Genomic DNA, 25,285 nt, shown 5'->3' with positions numbered 1-25,285 from the left:
TCTAGGTGCTGGGAATCAAATCTGGAATCGAGCCCCAGTCCTATTTACAAAGATGGACTTATTTTTTCCTTTATGCACATGGGTGTTTTGCTTACATGTATATCTGTGTACTATGTGTGAGCAGTGCCTGTAGAGACAGGAAGTGGGTGGTGGATCCTCTGGGACTGGAGTTTCAGATGTGAGCCTCCATATGGGTGATGTGAACAGATTCTTAACTGCTGAGCTCTTTCTCCATTGGAGGCTGGAGTCTTTCCCCATCTAACACATGCTTTTTGGTCAACCTGACTAAATCATGCCAACACACACAGGGCACCACTTCATGCCCGCCACTGTGAAGTACCTGGCATCTGAAGCCGTGCGGGGGCGGCTGCTCTCCAGGCACTTAGTGGCTCCTTGGTGAGGCTTGTGCAGTGCACTGTTCTTCCTTGCTCGCTGGGCCTAGGTGGTGCTTCAGCCTTATCCTAGAGTAGCAAGTGACTCCCGTTCTTAGAACCTGTTTTGTCCTTGGTGACATGACCTAAAGCCACCTACCTGTTGAGAATTGTTAGAGGAAACCATGAGAAATGTCTATAAAGTACTGGAGGCAGCGCTAAGTAGCCTTTCTTCTTTCCTTAACAGATTTATCACCGGATCCCCAACTCAGACCCATCATCAAGCAAAACCAAGCAGGTCATCTCCAAGATCAGGACACAGAACCTTCCCAACTGCCAGCTCATCTCCCGAAGCCACTACTCCCCCATTTACCTGTCATTTATCATGCTCTTGGCTGCCCTGAGCTGGCAGTACCTGAGCACCCTGTCCCAGGTCACAGAAGACTATGTCCAGAGAGAACACTGATTTTGTTTAGCCGGAAGTGGAAGTTCCCGTGGAGTGGGTTTTTCCTTTTCCTCCAGCTGGATTTTGACTTCCCTTGTTTTTCCTCCTACTCTAAAATCTTTGGGAGAACTGAGTGTGGGACCTTTAGGAACTGGGCAGAGGAAAGGATGCCTTGCCCTCAGCAGCCTGGTGCTGGCTGGGACTTGGTTCCTCTGCCTCTTGTAGCCACTGGCAGCGTGCCGACTGCTGCACTTGTGAGGCCACGTGTGATGGTCACAAGAGCCTAGTGAACCTGGCTAGAATGCTGATTGGATTTATTTAATTTGAAACAGCCTTTGAATACCTATGACAATAGAAAATGAAAGCAACTGGTCCTTGTCTTTCTCATGAGTTTGACAGTGGAAGTGTTAATCCGTGTTGTTCTGCGCGATGCTGTGAGCTCCCGAGACTGCAGGCTTGGCCTTCTCACCCAGGGGGAGCTTAAGCCCCCATCGGTGCCGTTGGCCACTTGTCAGCGCGTCCTCCAGGAAAGGCTTTTGATGTTGAGATTTTTTTGTAATAGCATAGAATGAATGCACACAGTAACATGCTCACATCCCTTGTAAGGACTGAGTTTGTCCGGTGCAGCTCACCTGAAAGCCCAGAAAGATGGCCTAGTGATCTCAGGACTGGGTCCTCCATCACCACAGCAAGAGTGTTGCTGATGAGGGTAAGGAAAGCAGGCAGTGCGGTCACCTCTCTGCTTTAGCCTGCCACTGCTGTTTGCCCCTCCCTCCAGTCTCCTCTACAGTCATTTGCTTTGGTTTTTCTTGAAGTCTCAAAAGACAAATGATGACAGGAAAACCAGTTCTATATTGGTAGGTTTTTAATTGCAGCGTGGTTAGTTGGCTACATTGTCATGGTGGCCTCTGACACCCTGTGTATCTGAAAACCAGTGTTTGAGCGGTGGAGAGGCTCTAGGCAACCACTCTGACTGTAGGACAAGATACCTGAGGCCAACTGCTTTACCAAGGAAAGAGGATTGTTTATGTAACAGCTTAGGAGGATGAAAGTACAAGATGAGGGGGGCCCCATCTTTAGCCCTTGGACGGCCTTGTGAGAAATGACACTACAGTAGAGAGAGGACATGCAGGAGAGAGCACGTGACAGGAAGCAGGAGTCGACGCCCTGGCATGCTGACACTTGTACACTGTAACTGTAGCTCAGGTTGGCCTGCAAGTCTATGTAGCCTTGAATTTAATGGTGATCCCACTGCCTCAGCCTTCTGAATGTACGAGTTATAGGCACGAGCCACCCCACTGTTGTCCACAGAGCTTGGTCTCTGGAGCCCTAACTCTGGAAGACTAGCATTGAGCCCTTTTGAGAACAGTGCCTCAGCTACCTGTCATTTTGTGAACCTGTATATGACCCTTTGGGGTACGCTCAGACCACAGAGACATGTAGAGCATAGTCTGCTCCCCTCTTAAGCCTGCTGCGTATGTTGACTTCATCACTGAGGTGCCTCGGCCAGTTCAGTGGTCCATTCAACTTTGTAAGCACAGATTCCTTGCTGGATTACTGGGGCATGGAGACTTCATTGGTCACTTGCTCTAAGCCTTGAACAAATACCACCCCGCTGAAACCGAAGGTTTTAATGTTCATCCTTTCTGGAAGCTACAACTCTTACCAGTAATCCCAGCATGTGGGAGGTGGAGGGAGGGAGGGAGGAAGGGAGGAGTTGGATTTTAAGATCCTCCTCAGTTGTGGAGGTGGGCCTGGACTACATAAGACACTGTCTCTAACATCAAAACCTGGAGGCTGGAGAGATGGCTCAGCACCTGAGTGTTCTTCCAGAGGTCCTAAGTTCAATTCCCAGCAACCCCATAGTGGCTCACTACCATCTATAATGAGATCTGATTCCTTCTGATGTGCATGAAGACAGAGTACTCATAAACTGCATGAATAAATATAAAGGGGTAGGGGGGACAGACTCTAACCCCCTGAAACTTATTTCCCTTAGCAAATAAGACCCCAAGTTCCACTTGAATTTCAGATAGTTTTCTTTATATTCAGATATTTAGCATGGTGCATTTCTATAAAGCCATTATCTAGAAATACATTTAGTCGGACATTATACATACTGTCTACATATGACACACCTCTTTCTCCTGTTATTGTGTTGCTGGGCACTGAACCAAGGGTCTTGCTTGGACAATATGCTGGACAAACACTCTACCATGGAGACATCCCTAGCCTGCTTTTGACTCTCAATATAATTTACACCATCTGTGTGCTTTCTCAGAGGCCCACCCATATCCAGACATAATTATTAGAAAGATGTGCTTGCTACCTTCCTCTGGTTATTTGCAAATCCTGTCTGGGACAGCCCTTTGAAGGCGTTCCCCCTGCTGTTGAGTTTCCCAGGCTCTGTGGTAGTGGAAGTGAGAGCGCTAAGGCTAGTTCTGTATTCTAATGGATCTGGAACAAGACTTCTGACCAAGTTGATCTGGCATGTTACCTAATGAGTTCCTGGGCAGCATGAATGCTGTCTGTCATAGGCCCTGTTTGAAGGCCATCGCCCAAATCTATCTGAAATGACCTAGTCGGGCTACAAACGACTATTCAAAGGCCTGGCACTCATACTGGCTCAGGTTTGAGGACCACACAAAGAACACACAACGGCGTGTTCTAGTCTAATGTGTAGAAAGGTAGGGATGTGTAAACACAGAATCATCAAAAGGCCCTGTGGGCAGGCTGAAAAGGAAATGCTCCTAGCTTCAAGGTCTATTGTAGACCAGTCTGGCCTCAAACTCCCAGAGATCGGCTTGCCTCTGTCTCCTGAGTATCCATTTCATGTACCCAAGGAAGACAGCTCTTGACTTGAGCACAGGAAACCACCCACAGGAGAATCTGGTTATGGAAGACATCTAGAGCCACCCCCAAGCATACGATAACAAAACGGGTTTCCTGGGCTCCATCAGAGGATGTTCAGGGTCCTCTTCTCTTAATTTAGCTCATCTTCACTGGCTATGCGAGGTAGGGAGGGAGTTGCAGGTGGGCATGTGGTGAGGCAAGAAAGGAAGTGTAGGAGGGAACTATTGGGTGTAGTTGAGACCGGTGGAACTGTCTTGCAGTACTAAAGCCCCAGTACCCAAGCCAGGTTGCCTCAAACCGAGTTACACTTCTAGCACTCGCCAGGCATCCAGAGCTTCTTTGATATAGTTCTGATTGCCGACATGGGAAGGCGGGCTTCCAGAGAAACCAGCCCCTCCCTCTCACTTAGCAGGAAGTAACAGATCCATAGGACAACGCTGATGAGTGAGGCTCCCTGTTCCCTTTGAACTGTACTTCACTATGATTTTTGTAAAATCCATGAAATCCAGTAACCCAGAAAACTTAAACATGGTGCGCAAGCTTTGGCCCCCACTCCAGGGAAATGACCTCTAAGAAGATGGCAGTCCGGGTCATATGTATGTGAGTGCCCGCCTTGGTTAATTAAACAAGTGTAGCTCCCTTATCTCTAAGCAGGAGGAAGTGCTCCGAGGTGTGAGCAGTTACAGGTACGGTTTTGAGAACCATTTCTGAGGGTGACAGGAAACCAGGGGGAGAGACAAAAGCCTTGAAACTGCAGCACAGAACCGTGCACCCTGCCAATGTCAAGCAGAGGGAGAATTGGTTTATTGGCACAGACATTCCTTGTTAAACTACAGGGTTAAGTGGTAACTACAACAAAAAGCAAGTTTTTTTTTCCAGACTAGTTTCATTGTGGTTATCTGTCGGTCACACAGCAAACCATGACCATGTAGCTTGTTTTAAGCCATACAATTGGGGGTGATCTATAAAACCAGTACAGCTCTTCATACTTGGTTGAGGTACACAAAGCATAAAAATCCTATTGAAAAAGCATCGGCTGAGGACAGGACCAAGGAGAGCTGGCCACATTACCAATGTCGATGGATGCAGATGCCTTGGGAAAAGGTAGCTTTCTCCAGAGAACTGCACTGGGCCATTGACGAATGCCTGCCACAGACCCAGAAGTGACCAGCTTCAAGATGCAGCTGAGAGGTGGCATTTGTCCTCTCGTGAAGTGTTCGTTCTTTTGGAAGTCCTGCAGTCAAAGCCCTTGGGTCCTCGGATGCTGGGATGGGGATGGGGGTGGGAGGTATGGCAGGCAGAGCCACAACAGCAGGCACTACAAACCGCACTAGTCTAGGGAGAGGCTAGGATGCAGACTGTGATCACTGTCGTGGGATGGGCTAGGAGGAGGCCAGGTAAGGACAGTGTTTGGAGGGTAGCTCTGATGGCAGGCAGCTCTGGTCCAGTCGTCCAAATCTTGCCAAAAGCTTCATGCATGTTAGATGAACTCAAAGAATCAAAGACTCCCCTGTCTACCTCATTCCCTGCCAGGGCCGCTAAATTTTGGAAAAAGCCCCTAAGGACTGGACAATGAAGTCAAAGCAGATTAGAATCTTCCCCAGTACTGGTCAGTGCGTGGGATTCCAGCCACAATTTCTGATTCAATGCCACAGTGGTTCTCTCCTCTGAGGATTTTAAAGAAGCCTGGGATGGAGAAAAAGTAGATGCTTTCAAAGTATGCTCTGAGCTTGGCCTAACCCTTACTATGTTCATAGGATGCCCCACTCTGTAACCCAGGTTGGCCACACACTCCACCCTTAGCCTCAGCATCCTAAGTGCTGGGACCACAGGAGCCAGGGTGAGCTACCTGACACCCAGCATCATCTGAAACTATCAGTTCTCGTCACATGCTGCTCATGTGATGGAGCTCTGGGACTCACAGATGGTTCTAGACCAAAGGATCTATACATTTAGGTAGTCAGGTCCACACCTCAGGCCACAGAGGAGCAAAGGGGCTATGATGCTCTGGCCCTTAGCTGCTTATGTAGTTTGAGGAGGGGGACTGCCACTCACCATTATCACCCCAGTCAAGGTTCCAAGAGTTGGCTGCCAGCCAGTAGGGAACTCCATTCTCTACTCCCCAGCCCAGGATGCGGATGGCGTGGCCACCCATCATATCACCGGCTTCATGCTTGTATACTCCTGAAGAAGAAAAAGGCAGTTATCACTGAACACAGCTCACTGCCTGCTCACAGATTCCCAAGACAGCTAGCCACCTAGTCAGAATAGGCTGACAGGAACCAACTGGTCTCCTACACTGAAATCTCTAGAAAGCTGGAGGAGGGCCTCAAGATGAGCACTTGCTAGCATGTCAAGGTCCTGGGTTGGGTCTCCAGCACCCATAGTCTTTATCAGGGAGCTTCGGTGTGTGGTTTGAACAAGAGTGGCTCCCACAGGCTCATGTTTGAATCATTTGTTACCAGGGAATGGCACCATATGGAAGGATTAGAAGTGGCAGAAGGGGGGTGGAGGGGAAGTTGCCTGGTGTGTCACTGCGGGCGTGGGGTTCCTCTATCTGTCTCTGTGGTACCCCTCGGCCCTGATACATGCACACACCTGTGCACCAAGGTGTAGTTCTCAGCTACAGCATGTCTGGGGAGCTACACTCCCTGCCATGATGACAGTGGACTAACCCTCTGAAGATGTAAGCAAGCCCATATTAAATGCTTTCTTTTTTAAGAGTTCCTTGGTTATGGGTCTCTGCAGAGCATCAGAACAGTGAGTAAGAAAAGAAGTGCCTCTTCACAGCAATAGAACAGAATCTATGACAAGGGTATCCACGGTATTAGGAGATTACATAGATTGTGTGTATGTATGTATGTATGTATGTATGTATGTATTATGCATGCATATATATATATATATATACACACACACACACATATATATATACAAACATATATATATGTGTGTGTGTGTGTGTGTATGTATATATGTATGTATGTATGTATGGAGGTTGTGTGTGTGTGTGTGTGTGTGTGTGTTTGAGATATGGTCTAAAAAGCCCAAGTTGGCCTCAAACCTCAAAATTCTGCCTCTGCTTCCTGAATGCTGGGATTACATATGGGTGCCACTATATCTGACTTAAATGTGTGTGTATATACTTTTTTTTTTTTAAGACAGTGTCTTATTAAATATCCCTAGCTGGCCTGCAACTCACTGTGTAACCAAGGTAATCTCAGATCTGCCTGCCCCTACCTTCTGAGTGACAAAATCAAAGATGTACTCTACCATTCCTAGCACTTCCAAAAATATTTCTGGAAGCCCAATACACTTAAGAATGCAAATTTTAAAAAGCGGGATCCTACAAAAATATTATTAGGTTGGCTTGAAAATAAAGGTTCTGATAAACTTTTAAGTTATGAAGCAAACTTAAAATCCAAAGGCCAATTATTTGTTTTACACCCTGAGATTCCATGTCTGGGTTCATCTGTGAAGCTTTAGATAGCTTTCAGAGTTCCTGCTTTGCTGGGGTTCACTGGAGGGGTAAGGTAAGGGCGCAGGCCACTGTCGGCTGATCGAAGCTTGGGTGTTTAGAGATCTGGTCAACCAGGCTTTCTACTTGCTTAGGTACAGGTGCTGTGATGGCTGTCCTTGGTTGTCAACTTGACTACATCTGGAATTAACTAAAAGCCAAATGACTGAGCACACCTGTGAGGAATTGTTTTCTTAATTAAACCATTTGAAGTAGGAAGACCCACTTCTAATGTGGATCTGAGGTGGGAAGATCCACCTTTAATTCTGATCTTTGCAGGTGAGCAGACCCAGCTTTACTCTGGGCCACATTTGTCTGCTGCAGTGAGAAAGAAACTCTGTTTGCCAGCTTGCTCTTGCAAGCTATTCCTTCACTGGCATTAGAGCCTACTTCTTGAGACTCCAGCATATGCTGAAGACCAGCTGCAACATCTAGCCTCATGCACTGAACTACTGGATTTTTGGACCTTCTGTTAGTAGGCAGTCATTGTTGGACTAACTGGACCACAGCCTGTAAGCCACTGTAATAAATCCCCTCCAGATAAAAGGATAGATACATACATAGACAGGCAGATCCATCAAACAGACTCATTATTTATGTTGTTCCTCTAGAGCAGTGGCTTTCAGCCTTCCTAATGCTGCAATACTTCCTTATGTTGCAGTGACCCCAACTATAAAATTATTTTTGTTTCTACTTCATAACTGTAATTTTGCTACTGTTATGAATAGTAACGTAGATATTTGGTATACAGGATGTATTTTCATTGTGACAAACTGACACAAAGGGGTTGAGACCGGCAGGTTGAATACCACTGCTCTAGAGAACCCTGATTCTGAGTTGTCATCCCAGCTATGTGGACAGCTAAGGTGATCTAGGCTTTTGCAAAGAGAAATGACCACTGTCAAATGTGGATGAGACAAAGGCAGGAGTGATTGCTGTAGAAGGAAGAAGCAACAGCAAAGTATGGAACAGAGCCAGGGTGGCAAGGTTGGAAAGGGACCCCAGAGAGGCTCTATGGAGACAGAGCCAGTGAGTACAGCAGGTGGGAGGCTATGCCGCCGCCGCCACCACCACTACCACCACCACCACCACCACCACCACCACCACCACCACCACCACCACCACCACCACCTGCCCAGAGAAGAGAGCAGAAGGGAGACTGAATCCCCAGTCCCCTCCCAAAGCTCCTGCCTTTCTCACTGTGAGACCTGCTGGCTTATGTAGACCCTGACTCAATGAGCTCTGACTTCCTTCCACCCCTGGCTCTGTTGGAGCTGACTGGTACCTGATTTGTAAGTCAAGAAGTCAGAAAACACAGTGAAGGCACCCTCCACTGGGCCATTTTTGTAGATTTCTGCCATGATCTCCTTCACACTGTTAGACACGCTGTAGGAAGTGTACCCTGTAAAAGAAACAAAGCTGGTCAGGGTGAGAAAGTGCCTCCAGCCCCTCCAGGCCTCCAGAAGAGGTCAAGGAAGGCTTCCTACGTAAGAAGTTAAGTAGAGCTAGACAGTCCTAGAAGAGGCTAAGAGAACCCCAAGGTTTAAAACCAGGTTCTAACCCCTTGCAAAACGACCATCTGCCTGATCCCTTGGAGCTCAAATGGACTGAGACAAGACAGAGTGTGGACCAAACAAAGTATGCAGTGTGCATCTCTGTTCAGAGACAGGTTATGAATTACCTCAGCTTCCCTCCTCCTTACTGCTCCTGTTTTTTGTTGGTGTAGCCCTGGCTGTCTTGGATATCTCTGTAGACCAATCTGGCATTGAACTCAGAAAGCCACCTGCCTATGCCTACCAGTTGTTAGGATTAAAGGTGTGTAGCACCGCCCATCTCTGGACTCTTAACACTCAATGTCTTTGGCTTCTTCCTCCTTTACCAGGCCCCAGCCCAGGCCCCAGCTTACCAAAGTGCTTATCCTCTTTGTAGGATGGGGAGTAGCCAGCTTCACAGCTCTTGTTGCACCTGGGAGTATCTCCTTCTCCAGTGCATGGGGGACGGGAGCCATTGACATGGTGCTCGCAGGGAGGGATGGTGTATGGTAAGCAGCCTGACAGATGGAGGGGACAAGATAATGTCAGCTTGCAACCCCCACGTCGAGGCCCCCAGATTAGACCATGTCTACATCCTGTGGGTCAGCTCCTGTATTGAGGATGGCCTGGCTAACTAGCCATCAGCTGGCCCTCTATCCTTAACCTTCCCCTTACCATAGAAAAGGAAGCCACTAACACTTGCCTCTGAAATGCATCTGAGAGACAGGAGTTGTGGGCAAACACACTCACCTACATGAGAATTGTAGACTCCACCTGAAACCAGGCCTTTTTTTGTCCAGAAGCTCCATGCTCCAGAGGGATAGCCACCATTACAGCTGAAAAAGAGCTTTTGTCAATGGCAAGATACAGGAAGTCCCAGCTGTCCCCAGAATGCATCACTACACGGTACAAATGCCAAGGTCCCCTGGGAATATACTGTCCTCACAAGAATCCTCCCACAGTCCAACATCCCAATTCATCCTCTCTCCACTGGCGTCCCACCAGGGACTCAACCAAGCTCCATCTCTGGCCACAAGGACTCTCTCTCTCTCTCTCTTTTTTTTTTTTTCATGTCCACAACAAACTGAGCTAATTTCAACATTCCCCCCTTTCTGGAGCAATGGTTCTCAACTGCACAATCCCTTGGGGTATAGTAGCTCAACCCCCTTATGGTTTTCTTTATTTTATTTTATTTCCAAGGCAGGTTCTCTCTAGAACTTGTTATGTAGATCAAACTGAGATCCTCATGTTCTGCCTCCTAAGTATTGACACTAAAGGCACGCAACACCAGGCCCAGGCTAGTTTGATTTCCAAGGTTTTAGTTATACCATCAACTAAGGTCCAAACACATTAAGTGGAAAATTCCAGAATTAACAGAGTTTTAAATTACACACTGAGTGGCATGATAAAATCTCACACTCCCTTGGTCCATTCAGTATGGAACATGAGCATCTCTGTCTAAAATATCCATGCTGTATACTACTCTCTCTACTCAATCGAGGGCCATCTTGGTTATGGAACCCATGCAGCATGGGTTCAAAGAATCCTTAACGGCCAACTGTAAGCTCGGTGATGCTGGCAGCTCAGACATGTCATGTTCTGTGCCTTAAATCACGCAGGCAGGAAGATTCACGTTGCCTTCACTGCCACCTGTTGGACTCTAAAAACGACAGCCACAGTGAATATGGCCCTGGTTCAAGGCATCCACTGGGGTTGGGGGTTGTACTTAGGAGAACCCCTTGCAAAACAAGGTGTGGTGTCCCTTGCAGCTCCAAAGCATTAGGCAGAATAGAGATGCATGAGGCTCAGCCTGGCAAGAGATGGGCATTGCCCTTTCTCTCTCCCGCCTGCCGCTCCTAGGCTACCGGTGTGAGGCCTAGACACACACATTTTGGAACTCGCAGGAATGTCTCACCTGCACCACTGTTATAGAATAAGGGCCACACAACACTGGTGAGCACCCGAGTTATGACCAGTAAGCCCACCCTCCATCTGGAGTCTGTCATCCTTATGGACCAGACCCGTGTGTTTCCCTGAGCTGCGGCTTGGCAGTGAGGGATGATGAGGGCCAAGTAGGGATGAAAGTCAGACAGGGGACAGAAAGCAAGCACAACTTTTGGAGACGACAGTTCTTTCTGCCAGGGCTCTGTGCCCACCGAGCTGAGGCAAGACTGGCTCCGAGAAGCTCAACAGTAGCAGCTACAATAGAGTCTGCCTGCAGACCCTCAAGTCTCCCTCTGTTTCAGCCATGACAATGGCTCTCCCCTCCCCGGGGACCCCCGAGTTACTTAGCACAGGGGAGGAAGGGGTTAGGGTCTCCGGGAATAGGTGCCCAACACTCACCCGTCCCCACACTGGATACCACAGCAAGTAAGCAGGTCTTCAGCAGACACCTCCACGTTGACTCGGCCATTGGTGTGAATGCAGGTTCGGTCAGAAATGGCTTCCACTGCCCCAAATGCCTGTGGTAATATTAAGTCCTGCCTGGTAAGAAGCCCGTCTTGCCTGAAGCAGAGAGAGCCTTCAACCTTCTGAGTGGTTAGACCCTTTCAATGTCAGGAGAGTCCCCTGGGCTCACACTTATCATTAAAGAGGCAAATCCAGGCCTTCTGCCTGAAGACTTGGCTCACATGGAGCAAATTCCAAGGCAGATGGCAGATGGGAGCCCACATGGGCGCAGGAGGGCCACAAAGAAGTCAGTATAACTGAACTGGTTCATTTGGGGAAATGTAAGGACTATGGATGATCCACAGAGATAACCACTCAACACTGGGAACACATTTAATGCACTCAACTACGTGCTTCGTGAAGAGGGTTCCGTTTTCTGTTGTGTGTGTTTCGCCCCAATTCAGAAATCAGCTTGCTGACAGACACAGGACACTCGTGAAGCTCTGCTGGATCAGAGCCGCCTTGTTTACTGAGGGCAAGTAGCTTCACAGCCGGTGCACACAGACCCACCTCACGCCCATCATCCACTCCATTCCTGCAATAATTTCCGACCACGAGGACCACAAACCACAGTGATGGGAAGAAATGGACTGCAAACCCCTCCTCACTTGCCTTGTCACAGCTGGTCCCTCCCTAGATATGCCAATCACACCCCAACCAGTCTCTTCCAGGAGCCCTCCCCACCAGCAGGGTCTTACCCAACAAGAGCCGCAGGAGCCCTGGTCTCTAATCTGTCCAATGGTCGGGCAGTTGGACCATTGTTCCCGTGCATCAAAGGTTTCAGGTAGATCTATGTCCTCACCGAACGCAACCCTAGGCAAAAGAAGGACGATTACAAACTACAACAATTCGCTCCCTGCCCCTGAAAGACTCAGTAGAGTGTGGCTGTCCCCAGCCTGGGCTGTATCTCCCAGAGAAGTGATGAGACACAGACAGTGTCCTGTTACCACTTTTCACTGTTCAGAGTGACTCAGCATCATGTGCACTGGCTCTATGCTCATTTAATGGGCATTTTTCATCTGTCTAGCCTATGTCGGGTACAGATATGGTTTTTTTGCCCCCATCACAGATATCTGTCCTGGTACTTCAAGGTGTTGTTGTTGTTGTTTCAACCCCGTTCGTTCGTTCGTTCCTTCCTTCCTTCCTTCCTTCCTTCCTTTCTTTCAAGATAGGGTCTGGCTATGTAGCCCAAGCTAGCCTGGAATTCTTCATCCTACCTTGACCAACTCCTTAGTGAATGTCAGAATTATGAGCACATCTCATTGCGTCTCATTCAAACTACTTTAAATAATAATTCTTCAGGCTTATTTTTAGGTTGGTGTAGTGGCTATGCAAGGAAAGCATCAGTGACTCATCCTTCTCTTAGATTTATTTACTTTGTGTACGAGTGGGTTTGGGGTTGTTTGTCTGCTTTGTTTTGCTTTGTTTGCCTGCATGTATGTCTCTGCATTATACGTGTGCCTGGTGCCCTCGGAGGTCAGAGGGATTATTAGATCCCCTGGAACTGGAGCTATGGATAGGTGCTTGGAATTGAACCCGGATCCTCGCAAGAACAACAGGTGTCTTAACCACTTAGCCATCTCTCCAGCCCTGGGCTTTATTTTGTTTTCCTAGTACATTCCTGCAATGCACTCGGGTCAATGTGCCTCCCCTAGGTGTTACAGCTGTCTACAGGGAACATTCAAATTCCCTCATTAGATCTGCAGAAGTAACAACAGCTGAGCACCCATCAAGCACGTGGGAGTCCTCAGTTTGATGTCCAGGAGTGATATGGGGACTGGATGCAGAGGAGCATGTCTGGCAGGAAGATCATGAGTTCAAGGCCACAGGAAACCCCTTCAGGGCACTGTGTATCTGTGTGGCTATTACCAGAAGGGGGAGCCAAGAAAAGACCTGCAGTATGAGTCACTGCTCCCATGTGGATTCTGCCCTGATTCTAAAGCAATCTTCTCCCACCTTTCTTGGAATTTCTAAATTATTAAACTATGCCTTGCCTGATTTGATTAGACAACATTATCACCATCTTTGGATGGCCATCCTTAATCCTGGTTAAGAACAACTTCTGCATAAAAATGTTCAAGGCAGTCAGTCTTCCAGAAAAATAACTTCTATGGACTCTCCTTGTATTATTCACAGCTAAGTGTAGCCATGCCTCAACTGCCAAGTCTGGGGCCTCACATAGGATGTGACACCTTAGAGACAATCCAGAGTAAATCCACCTTGTCGTAAATCCAGCATTTGAGTCTCTGAAGGACACACCTAGGGAATCCAGAGAGGGCTTCTTCTACCTCTCCCTACACTCCAACACTAGCACCACTGTTCACAAGCCAGTATGTGGGGGCAGTGTCCACTCCAGGCTGTGTCACTCACCTTCCTGGCAGTTTGGGTCCACCCAGGACAGTGCCACACAGCTTCTTCAGATAGCTTATGTCAACATTGTAGAAGTTGCGTCCAGCCTGAAAGAGAGTCACACCAGGACAGTCACCTACCTACCACAGGGTTTCCCATGATGGGATGAGTGGATCAGGGGTTCTGTCCAATTCAGGGAGCTAGGGAACAGGCAGAGGGATTCAGGGTCAGAGCTCAGCTCTCAGACCACAGTGTCTTCTCTAATCTCCTTTCAGTTGTTAGCTGGACACCTGCCCCAGATCTGGAGGAAATGACGGCAGGAAGTAGTTTGGAATTTCCTCATCTCCCATAGGAGTTTTCCCAGGGTCCAACTCGCTCCAAAGCTCACTTATCCCCCCCATACGCCTCCATGTACAAGGATTCACATGTGTGTGCACTCCCATGCACACAACATGGAGACTGGAGAGCAATCCATGGTGTGGTCTATGAGCTTCAACTTGCAGAAAAGAATGCCTTACAGCCCGTTAGTCACCTCAGAGGCAGTGTGCACAAGGGACCTGCAAAGACAGACACACAGACAGACCGGAAAAAGCAGCGTGGCCTACCTGCCATGTTGTATTCTGTTTGTTGATATAGTTAATCAGGTCATCCGACAGCGGGTGGAAGGAAGGCTTGTCATGGGCACTGGTCAGTGCCAGCAGGCAAGAAAGAAGGATCAAGGACCACCACATCCTGGATGCTGGATCCTGCACTCACCTAGAAAGGACACAGGCAACATCAAAATGATTTCTACACACGGGCATGACTCGGGCCTCTTGCAGCCTTTCTGGCCTCACTGTGAAGCCTGGTTGGATGGGAGCAGATATCACACACAACAATATATGTATGTCCCCTCCTGGCTATTTTTAAATTGATGAACTAAGTTTAAGAGATTCTCTCCAGTGTTCTAGAAGAAGAGTCAGCGTTAAGGTGGATGTAGTATAAACTCTGTACTGGGAATTCTAAGGTATTAAGACAGAGTTCAGCCTGGGCCATGTAGCTACAGCCTGCCTCAACAAAACAAAACAACACAAAAAAAGATTATATGTGTGTATGGGGGGAGGGGGTGTGACTGGGAGGGGGAACAGTGAGCCAGATGTAAAGTAAATAAGTGAAAAAATAAAAGTCATTAAATTTAAAAAACAAAACAAAAATACCCAAAACCATCAAACAGTGTGAGTCCTAAGGAGAGTCAATCCATAAGGAAACTAAAAAGCCTGGTTTACAAGTCCCTCACTTAAAGACACGTAAAGGGCCATGTTAAATTCCTTCTGTTCGCCTGTACGTGTGACTGTGTGCAGGTTGGAGGACAAGCTCTATCTAGGAGCTGCCTCTTTCCTTTCATTTCAGGCTTAAGCCATCTCCCCAGCTGGGCTGGTGTCAGTTGCTGGTAACTAAGGAACCACACTGGCTATGCCAGGGACACCAGGCTCCCAGAAGCCCCTCTGGTTTTTCCTGTCGCTCAAGGGCTTTGCTTCCAGCTCCAGAGAAAGAAAACTATTACATCAATACCTTAGCCCTTAGACCTTGTGAACTGACTCAAGAATCAGGAGACCAGTCATTTCCAGCTCGACCTGTGAGTCACCCTCTTGAGCAAGTAGCTAATTAAGAGCAGGCCTTTCCTGGATGCTGACATGTGGTTTGAGTCTGGTGGGAGCAACAGTAGATGTGGGTAGGCTGGGACCCTGCCCTGACTCCAGGGCTTACAGAGTGAATGTGCTACATCAGGGTCAAAGGTCAAAAGGACACCAGAACACAGACTTACTCTTTCTGGGTGCTGGATCACAGACAGGAAATTGTATTGAAAGAAAACTAAAAATTCTTGATTAAGTTCAAGCAGCAGAGTTGTGTCCCCAAAGAGTCAGAACAATAGTCTGGTGTATGTGGTAGGTACACAGGAGGGAGTCTGAACAACAACTCATCTGTAAGAATAAATGTGTATGGACAGAAAGAATATTCTGGAGAAGATCCAAAGGAGGCCGCCTTCCAGAACAATCCCACAATATATTATAAAATGCCTGGTGACAGTGCCTCAGGAAAGTTCTATTTAAAAAAAGTCAGGCCACTCAAAACTCACTTGGGTGTGAGAAGAGTGTGTGTGGGCTAGGGAAAGAGGAAGTGACACACTCCTCCAGTTGTGCTTACACAGCTGGTTGCCTGTCCTGGGAAAACAAGGAGGGGCTAACTCTGTACACCTGGCTCCCCAAAACAAGAGTGCTACACAGAAGGCAGACAGACCTGAGAAACATGCAAGTCTGGGCTCCCTGTGGGGCATGCTTGTAACCTTAGGGCTCAGGAGGATGGAGCCTGGGGGGCAAGGGTCCATGGCTAGCCTTGGCTACACTGTGATACACAGAATGAAACAAGCAAAAAGTCCCAAAGGAAACTGACTCCCTAGAAAGCCTAAAGCTGGCATAAAACATAACCCTTTAGGCATCACATTAAAATTAAGTCTCTGCCAGCGAGGTGGCTCTGCAGGTAAAGGTGCTGGCTGTCGAGCCAAATGACCCAAGTTTGATCCTCTGCTTGATAAAGGAGAAAACTGACTCTTACAGTGGCCTAGGTATATGGGAAAAAACAAAGCCAGAGCTTCCATTAAAAGGCGCCGTGTCTTCTATAACACAAGACTTGGAGAGCAGAGCACTTGGGGCTGAAATGCATCTGAAATCGTGGGCTTAGCATACCTGAGACTCTGGTTGCCACCCCAGCACCACACACTCTCACATCAGAAACACAGGAAGACCACAGTGGGAAAATGGATACAACGACTTGTAATACATTAACAGTGGGAAATGGGCGGCCACACATAGACTATGTAAACCTTCAAATATACATGTTCTTGTATTTCAAAGTATTCTCTCTCCTCTCCTTGCCCCATTGCTCTAAGATTGGGCCTTGGGTATAGCCCCAACTGGCCTGGAACTTGCTGCATAGACCAAGCCAACCTTGAACTTACAGTGACTTTCAGGTTTCTGCCTTTTGAAAGGCTGTAACTGCCAAGTGCACCCCAGCACACCTACCAAAGAATCCACTGTGTGACCAAGAATCACAGCCTCGCAGAACAAGACCTTTGAAAATGGCCCTTGAATGGGTTACCCACCATCTATCTCCTGCCACCAATATAAAGCTTCCTCTCCCCCGGGGTTCCTATCCAGCACACTTACTGCTGCGTTTCCAGTGACTCATGGTCACATGACCATGTGTCAGCCATCACATGGCCTCCAATCATACAGTTTGGTAATTGTGTCTCCTTTCTTCTTTTTAGCAGCACTCTGTGCCTTGGACTGGGTCTTATCTTTTGTGTTGTGTGCCAGCAAGTACAATATATGCGTGTACCTCTGGAGACCAGGACAACCACGGGTGGTGGGGCTCAGGTGTAACCCAGCTTATTTCCAAACAAGGCCTGGACCTTATCAAACAGCCAGAGCTGGCTACCCAGTGAGCCTGCCTCTGCTTCCCCAGTGCTGGAACTACAAAGTGTGCACCAACATGCCTGGCTTTTTGCCATGGGCTCTGGGAATCAAACTCAGATCCTTATACAAACTCTTGTTCAGCTAAGCCATTTCCTATGTCCAGAAACTGATTCCTCCAAGACACTGATGCAGAAACCCTGGAGTATCCACTCCCTAGGGTGGGCATCTAGATGAAGGAAGGGGCTGATAAGTCTGTTAGGATCTCCTATGTTGAAGGACGAAAACCTTTGGGTTCACAACATACATATGTAATGTTATGTCATACATAACATTATGTTAGAGAATAAGAGTGCCCTGAGATGCCCCATAGAGACTTGGCATCTGCTGAGCTGTTAAATATAAGCTGGGTAGAAAGGTTCGTTTCCATGGAAACTTGAAATTTTAAACAAGTTAAACAAATTTTAAATTTTAAACAAGATGTCTTTGGTTTCTGCCATGGCAAAGAGCACATGCACTCCCACGGCCATCGCCACAAGGGTTCCCAGGTTCTGTAGCCTACAGACCCTGGCCACTGCCGCTGCAGACACAGGAGCAGACCCTGGCCACTGCCGCTGCAGACACAGGAGAAGCTGGGTCTCCATTGGTTCTGCAGCCTACCCCTGACCCAATGTCTAACCCTGCTCATACCAAGATGAACCCTGGGGTGGGGGAAGACTTCACCCCTAAATACCTAGATTCCCCACTCCTCCTTAAGAGGTTGGGGTGAGGGGTAGAATCAAAAGGGATTCACTTGGCCGCCAGCCACCAAGGCTGCAAGAGGAGGCCAGGCTCCACTGGAGACTGGATACCAACATCCAGATCTTGGTTTGTCCCTGTCATCCATGGTCACTGCCCTTCTCTGAGGCTCAGATCCTGCACTTCTGAGGCGGTAATGAGCAGCAGGTCTCCAGGTGATGTGAGGAGAAGAGGAGGGTAGGGAAACCCTGCATCAGTGGACACAGAAAGAAATTGCTGCTAGCTAAAGAAGGCTCATCCCTTCTTCCCCCTGAACTCCTGTCTTTCAGCTTGTGATGGCTAACTCGAGTTTGATCCAAACCCACTCTCAAAGCCTCCACTTGGCAGGACTCTGAGTTAAAACAAGCTTCTACCCTCAGTAAAATCCACAAGCATTGTCAAAAGGCTTGAGTCCTGAGACAGGAGTGTATGAAGCCTGCTGTCTCTATCCAGGACACCGGTAGCCAGTCTTCTTAGACATCACACACACAAGCACTTTGGTGACACAGCCAATAGTGACAATGACAAGCTAAGCTGTCCATAAACTTGTCAACCTGTCACGGGTTCCATCCCTTTGCCTTAAATAGCCAAGGGCTTTCACTTCCCCTAGTTTAATAAGCACTTCCTTGTATTTCCCAATTCTGTGATTTTCACTTTAGTTAACAGAAAGTCTTTATTTCACAAAAGAGGGGGGCCGGAACACACAAGTACACCCAGAGCCAACCAGCCTCCCCTTCCAGGTGTACAAGTAGAGGGCAGTTGTTGCGGGCACCATTTATTTCTAGCTCAAGTCAGCTGGTCCTGGGTTCCACTACCCTCTTCCGTTTCAAACCTTTGTAGCAATCAGTGTCTCAGAGTCCTGCTATTACTGTCACTGTCACATGAACAGAATGGCCAGTGAGTGGACTGGCGATCCCATCAACAGCAAAACCATTTCCCAAACTAGCTGGATGTCCTTCCTCAGACAAACACACTCCTGGGACTCTAGAAGAAAATGGCAGACATCCAAAGGGAAGATGAGGCCAGGGTGAAGGAAGCATAACGTAATGAACACACCAAACATGGGGGGGCCGGGGGGGCCACCCACAAGCCTGACCTTAGAAAGCTTTCCTGAGTAGTCACACAGTCTCAGACTAGAGTCTAAGTCTACATTCTAAATGCTGTAAGGAGACAGAATGTGTAGACTGAACGTGCCACAGGCCACCTGCCACGTCCTGGCACAGGATAAGTGCGCGCGCACACACACACACACACACACACACACACACACACACACACAGCAGTCTTCATCCATCTCTCCCTGACTGCGGTACATGGGGCGGACCTCTCACACACCAGCTCTAACTGTGCAGCCACGACTGTGGCTGTCCATCACAGATGTGCTGAGGGACTCTACCCTAGGGAGGTGGGAAGAGGATGGGGAGACTGGCTGGGGCCTTGATGTTACACTTTATGAGCGTCTCTTCCATAAAAACAAACTTGTCTAGGCTCTGCCTGTCATTACGGGCACCTGCTCCTCAAGCATTACCCACTCCAGTCCAACCACAGGACAGGACAGTGGGAACTGTATTTCCTTTGGACTGGTTTGCCCAGTTGCCCCCAATGCTGGGGTAACTATAGTGGAAGCAGACACGCTAATTTCAAAGGTGTGCAGAGCTGACCTGAAGGAGGCCAGAGACTCCCCCTTTTGCCAAGTCTGAATCATAGCCCAGATGTGGGTTTCCAGATTGTACATCCTTGTTCCTAGTAAAAACTGTATGATTGATTCATGGTGATCCTAAAGAACAAACAGCTTGGGGCTGCCCACAGCTACTCTCTGTCTACCCACGGCACATCTGGGGCTGCCCACAGGTACTACCTGTCTACCCACGGCACATCTGGAGAAGCTAGAGATGCAATTCAAGGGCAGGGCACTTACCTGCTCAATTGAGAAAATGCCTCCATAAGATCAGACTGTGGGCAGGACTATATGGCATTTTCTTAACTAGTGATTAATGGGGAAGGACCCAGCCCATTATGCATGGGGCCCCTTGGGTTGGTGGTCCTAGGTTCTATAAGAAAGCAGGCTGAGCACCCCATCACCTATGCATCAGTTCCTTCCTTCAGGATCCTGCCCTGTTTGAGTTCCCTTCCTGACTTCTTTCAATGATGAACTACAATGTAGAAGTATAATTCAAATAAACTCTTCTTTCCCTAACTTGCTTTTGGTCATGGTGTTTCACCATAGCAATAGTAACCCTAACTAGGATAGGCCCTCATTTAAGAGGAAACACATTTAATTGTTTGTAGAGATCAAGACAATTTGACTAAGACCTGCAGAGATGCTTCCGAGATGCAGGGGGTAGTCTAGTCCCAAAGTCTGCTCCTAAAATATATAAGAGTACAAGGCTTTTAAAGACCTTGAGATGTAAAATGAGATTAGTGATTTATGCTTCTCTGCTTGCTTCCTAATTCGATTGCAGGCTAAATTAAGCTCCAGGCTGGTCAGCCAGAGGACAAGGCAGACAACAGAAACATTTTGTTTGTGAACTGGGTACCTTCTTCTTTCTTGGGGCCCTCTCAAGGCTCACAGAAATGACAAGCAGAGCTACTCTTTGGGAAAGTGCCTCCCTGTTCCAGGCTTGGGACAGCCACCAGCAGGCAGAGCCACCAGGTACAACCTCCGGTCACGGTTAACTGACTATATAGTTCTCTATGTGCACAGCAGTCAACATTTATTATCCCTGAGTAATTATCTTTGTCTTAGAAAGTATCCCAGTTTGAGACCAAGGATATACTTCAGATGGCATGCCTGACTAGCATCCTGGGTTCAGTCCCCAGCATCACATTAAACCAGACACAGTAAGTGGTATATGCTATAACACACCTCATGGAGAGGCAGGATAGAGTTCAATGCCATCCTTGGCTACACTGTGAATTTGAGGCCAGGCTGAAATATAAGACTGTGTCTCAAAACATATCCTCTCCAGGTATCCTACTTGGTATAAAGAATTATGACTATCATACTATTTGAAATAAAGCCTTGTATGTGGATTCTACTATTTGATATCAAAACACAGCATAGCCCCAAACCCAGAGGGATCATGCTGAGAATGAGTGCCAGGCTACTTGAATTCTGATATGGTTTTATATACCTTTGACTGGCACAAGCTGGCCAGCACCTTATGCAAGTTGGAAAGACATGTGATCCCTGTGGGTGAGCATCACTCACCTGGGCCAGATCAGCAGGTCAGAGAGTCAGGAGGTTAGAGGGCAGCCACCTCTGATCTGAGAGCAGAGTATCTAAGAGTTCTGTGGTGCTCTGTGGATACTAACTTAGCATTTATCAACCTTATTCTCTTCCACCCTGCCAGCTAGAGAAAGAAGAGCAGTATCTTGGCCAGGTACTAACCCAATTAAAACAGGTTAACAGTTGAGATCACAGACCATAGGTCCTTCCCAGCACTCAGCTTTTATAAAACACTGGTTCTGGAAAGAGCCCTCCAGTCTTGTAGAAGAATTCTTTCTATTTCACAGGCGAGGGAAACTGAGGCATGAGACAAGACCATGGGTAGGCCCTGAGGATCAGTCACCTCCAGGAGATTGAATTCTAGGTCACATTCCATCACAGTTACCTAAGTGACTATGACCAAGTCACAGACTTGCAGGTGACTTCACTTTCTCATAAAGTCTCCCAATGTCACAAACCTCCTGAATTTTAAAAATGAGAAAGTAGGGCTTGCAGGAGATGGCCCAGTGAGGAAGGCATTGCTGTGCAGTCATTTCCCAGTAGGGAAATGCTGAGAGGACTTGGTGGCCTGCATTGGGAATCCCAGGATTTGGGAGTCAGACAAAGGGGTTCCAGAGGCAAGCTGGCCAGCCAGACCAACCAAATGCATAAGCTCTGGGCATAAGTGGCCTGGCCTCTCGAAGCAGAGATTGATTGTGAAAGACGCCCATAGACCCCTGGTACACACAAAACACACATACACACAAAAATATTTAGAAACTACATCCAACTACACCTAAACTTAGATACCCAGGCTTAGGACCTAAAGAACCCAATAGTTGTAGATGTGTGGTGGTATACATGTTTTAAGCTCAGCACTTAAAAGGCACTCAGGCAGGAGAGATCTTGAGTTCTCCTTGGCTACATATCAAGTTTGAAACCAACCTGGGCTATATGAGATCCTGTCTCAATAACCAAATCCCAAACCTAAACCCAAACTTGTTTTTTGGTTCTTGTTTTGTTTTGTTTTTGAGACAGGATCACGATGTAGCCCTGGCTAACCTAGGATTCATTAGACAGACCAAGCTGGCCTTGAACTCAGAGTGCTGGGATTAACTTGTTCACTACCCTGCTAAACTAAACCCTAACATTAAAAAAAAAAAAAAAAAAAAAAAAGGGTGGTGGTGGCACACACCTTCAATCCCAGCACTCAGGCGGCAAAGGCGGGTGAATCTCTGTGAGCTCAAGGCCAGCCTGGTTTACATAGCCCTGTCTCAAATAAATGAAGAAAAAGAAGACTAATAAACTAAGCTCGCTGGCCTGACAGGGTGCACACCTGTAATCTCAGCACTTGGGAAGTGGGCAGGAAGATCAGGAGTTCAAAGCCATCCTCTCCTATGTGGTGAGTTAGCTGGGATACATGAAGCCCCTGTCACACTGCCACCTGTCCCCAACAAATTAAAATAACTGTTAAATCTACAGGTATCAGTCAACACCAACAAATCTTATCAACTGAGTGAACAATAAGTGAACACACTATAAGTTACATAAACCAATACTTAGACATGGTATCTCAAGTGCAGAAGTAGGAAAGAATAAGGAAAGCAACAGCTGTCAAAGTCCCTGTGACAGACAAAGCAAGTCCTGGAGCCAAACCGACCCCAACCAAGCAAGACCCACCAAAGAGGAGCCACCCACTTCTACCCCAAACCTGAGCCTGGAAGGCCTCAGGTCTGCAGGAAGGGGGGTTCAGGCTTGAAGGTAAAAATGAAAGGATTGCTAGGTGGTGGCCCACGGTTTTAATCCCAGTTAATCCCAGCACGGGGGAGGCAGAGGCAGATTTATCTCTGAGTTTGTGTACCCCATCATGCCCCGGCCATCCTGGTCTACATAGCCAGTTAGTTCCAGGCTAGCCACAACTACTACACACCCCTGTTCTCAAAATAAATAAATAAACAAATAAATAAATAAATAAATAAATAAAATAAAATAAAAATATGGCCTAACCCAGGAGCATTAGCTATTGTTTGTAACCCTAGCATTCAGGAGGTTGAGGCAAAACTGTCCTACAGTAGGGTAAAACCTGCCTCAAAAAACTGAGAGGGCTAGCGGAGGGAGGAGACTGGTTAAAGCTGGCTGGGTATGATAGAGTGGCAGACTGCATGATTAGGATGCACGAGGCTCTGGGTTGGATATCAGTGCGAGGGAGGCAGAACTCCACCCCTAGAACTTCCACCATGTTCAGTGCTGGGTGGAAAATAAGCAACAAAAGGACTCCAGATTGATCCTTCTCCCACCCTTCCGTAGGCAGCTCCTGCAGAGTACCAGAGCAGGGATATGTTAACTAAGCAAAGGCAATAGAGACCTTTGTACACCTCACCTTACCTAGAGGCCCCACCACAACCCTTCACACCAATCATACTCAAGTTCCTGGTTTCCCTTTTGATTTTCAAAAGTTCTACTGCATAGAGTTCCACCTCACACATAGCTAATATTTTCCTTACATCAGTACATCAAAAGTCAGTGGCCAACCGGAGACTCCTATATCTAAAGGTTTCTACCCATACCATAAAAGGGCCGTAGCCTAGAATGCTGAGCCAGCACCTCCAGGGAACAGTTTCAACCTGGAGCCAAGAGCGCCAACCCTCCACTGCCTGACTAGTCTGAAAACATTTAGGCCAACGTCAAGGGGAATGCTGGAAATCTCTGCTGGCACCTGGGCTGGTGAAGCACAGGCGTGGGCCCGGCTCGCCCCACCCCACTAGCAGTCCCGTAGGCCTGGGTCACGTGGCTTTAAAGGAGCAGAGGTCATTTTCCTCCACCTTCTTTTAAGCATGAGTTTTTTTTTTTTTTAAGGAAGGAAGGAGGGATTAAGAAATGAAACCGTTTCCCTCTGTAGTCCCACTGTTGTGGAATCCATTACATAGCCCAGGCTGGTTTCCAATGCACAGCGATTCTCCTGCCTCAGCCTTCCAAGTGCCGTGATTGCCTTGCTCTGGTATGGCTCTGGGGACTCTGGAGTTTTAGGTCACCATGGCCAGAGCCTATGGGAAACAACTGTCCCCTGAACGGCTTCGAACAAAGATGACACCTTCACCAACATTTTGCAAATGCTACTCTGAATCCGGGGACTGCAGACCATACCTCCACAGCAGTCCCTCACAGGAAGCACCTGGAGATCAGTCTTCCCGAGACACTAAAAGGAGTTAAACTTCCCTTTCAATCCCACAATTTATCTCCCTTCCCAAACACGTGAGGGGATCTGGTTAGGTGGAGGTAAGGTGCGGATGGGTTTTAGTCCTTTACTCTTGGGCCCTAGGGGACCAAGTCCAATTTACCTATCTCTTGGTCCGCACGCCCAGCACTCTGGGAGAGGATGCTATCTCTCCCGGCTAGCAGGGCCCTGACTGAAGGAGGCTGTCCTGCAAGTACCTTTCCTCCATCACATTGGCCATTCCCCTCCAGAGAAAGGTTCTGGGAGAGCCCCTATCCTTTAGCTCTGCTTCTCTTCCTGTTTCTCGGTTTAACTCTTCGTGCAGGTTCCACCCCAGCCACCCACTACCAGGTTCCCATTCTCAATAGAACAGGTCTTTTAGGGTGCCAGGCACTGCGTGGGTTTGTGTGTGGAAAAGTTCCCGGGGCAGATTCTTTAGAATAAGCCACAAACCTGCACTAGATGCAGGTCGATACTCGCCCTGAGCACCCCTGAGACTTGCAATCTGCGAGCTGGAAGGGCCAGAGCTGAACCCTTCCCTTTAAGCTCCTCCCTCGGAGCTCCCCGAAGTCCCCACCTCCGCCCTTGAAGTGCGCCAAGGCCACTGGAAAGAAGCCGATCACCGCGGGGTCACCAGGCTCGGCCCTAAAGCGTGAAAGCTGGAGCTCTGCCGGTCTAGCCTGCGGGAGCCTAAGACCGCGATCCGCCAGGGCGAGCAGCATCTAGGGCCGCGGAGGAACCGCGCCTGCGCCCTGGGCAAGTGAAGGGCCTGTCTCCACCACCGCTGCTCAGCCCGCTCCCCCGACCCCAGCCAAAGTGACTTCCGCCATGGAGCCACTGTGCCCCGGGCAAACTCACCGAGCGCAGCGCGACAGCCTGGGCCTGCAGCCACCAAGCCAAACGGAGCCGCTCCTGGCCTCTCCCGTGCACTCCTAAGTACCCGCGCAGCTCCGCCCTCCGCTGGGGGCTGATTCGTCACGTGATGCTTGACCGCGCCCCCGCCCCTGCCGGCCCCTCCCCCTTCATCCCGGGACTCTGCAAGCTGTGTTAAACCCAAAAGAAACTGGTGGTTTGTCTGCTCTCTTTCCATTTCGCACAGAGATGCTCTCCAGGGACCTCTGC

The 25,285-nt window shown here is 48.3% G+C and overlaps 2 protein-coding genes across 6 annotated transcripts in view; one reads left to right on the top strand and one right to left on the bottom strand.

The window, feature by feature from the left end:
* Positions 1-2,437, top strand: part of Fdft1 (farnesyl diphosphate farnesyl transferase 1) — a 36,538-nt gene extending 34,101 nt beyond the window's left edge. For 2 of the 4 annotated variants that reach the window (NM_010191.3, NM_001360211.1), the window contains one exon: positions 619-2,437. In NM_010191.3, the coding sequence (NP_034321.2) occupies positions 619-837 (219 nt within the window). In that variant the 3' untranslated portion in view covers positions 838-2,437. The remainder of the gene's footprint in view (positions 1-618) is intronic. The other 2 variants (XM_017315844.1, XM_006518547.4) reach the window with 1 other exon arrangement.
* On the bottom strand, positions 1,664-25,125 carry Ctsb (cathepsin B). 2 transcript variants are annotated; one of them, NM_007798.3, is made up of 10 exons: positions 25,022-25,125; positions 14,121-14,271; positions 13,537-13,622; positions 11,865-11,979; positions 11,062-11,180; positions 9,469-9,554; positions 9,093-9,236; positions 8,472-8,588; positions 5,725-5,853; positions 1,664-5,355 (listed from the first exon to the last, which is right to left on the bottom strand). In NM_007798.3, the coding sequence occupies exons 2-10, from the start codon at positions 14,244-14,246 to the stop codon at positions 5,258-5,260; spliced, it is 1,020 nt and encodes a 339-aa protein (NP_031824.1). In that variant the 5' UTR covers positions 14,247-14,271; positions 25,022-25,125; the 3' UTR covers positions 1,664-5,257. The 2 variants fall into 2 exon arrangements, with proteins under 2 accessions (NP_031824.1, XP_017171322.1); XM_017315833.1 differs by lacking the exons at positions 11,062-11,180; positions 13,537-13,622; positions 14,121-14,271; positions 25,022-25,125 and having other exon boundaries at positions 4,431-5,355; positions 11,865-11,938.
* Positions 25,126-25,285: the final 160 nt, after the last annotated feature.

The sequence above is a fragment of the Mus musculus genome, chromosome 14, assembly GCF_000001635.26.
Source record: "Mus musculus strain C57BL/6J chromosome 14, GRCm38.p6 C57BL/6J".
Lineage (NCBI taxonomy): Eukaryota > Metazoa > Chordata > Mammalia > Rodentia > Muridae > Mus > Mus musculus.
Note: the sequence above shows the minus strand (reverse complement) of the source record. Positions and strands in the feature narration are given on the sequence as shown.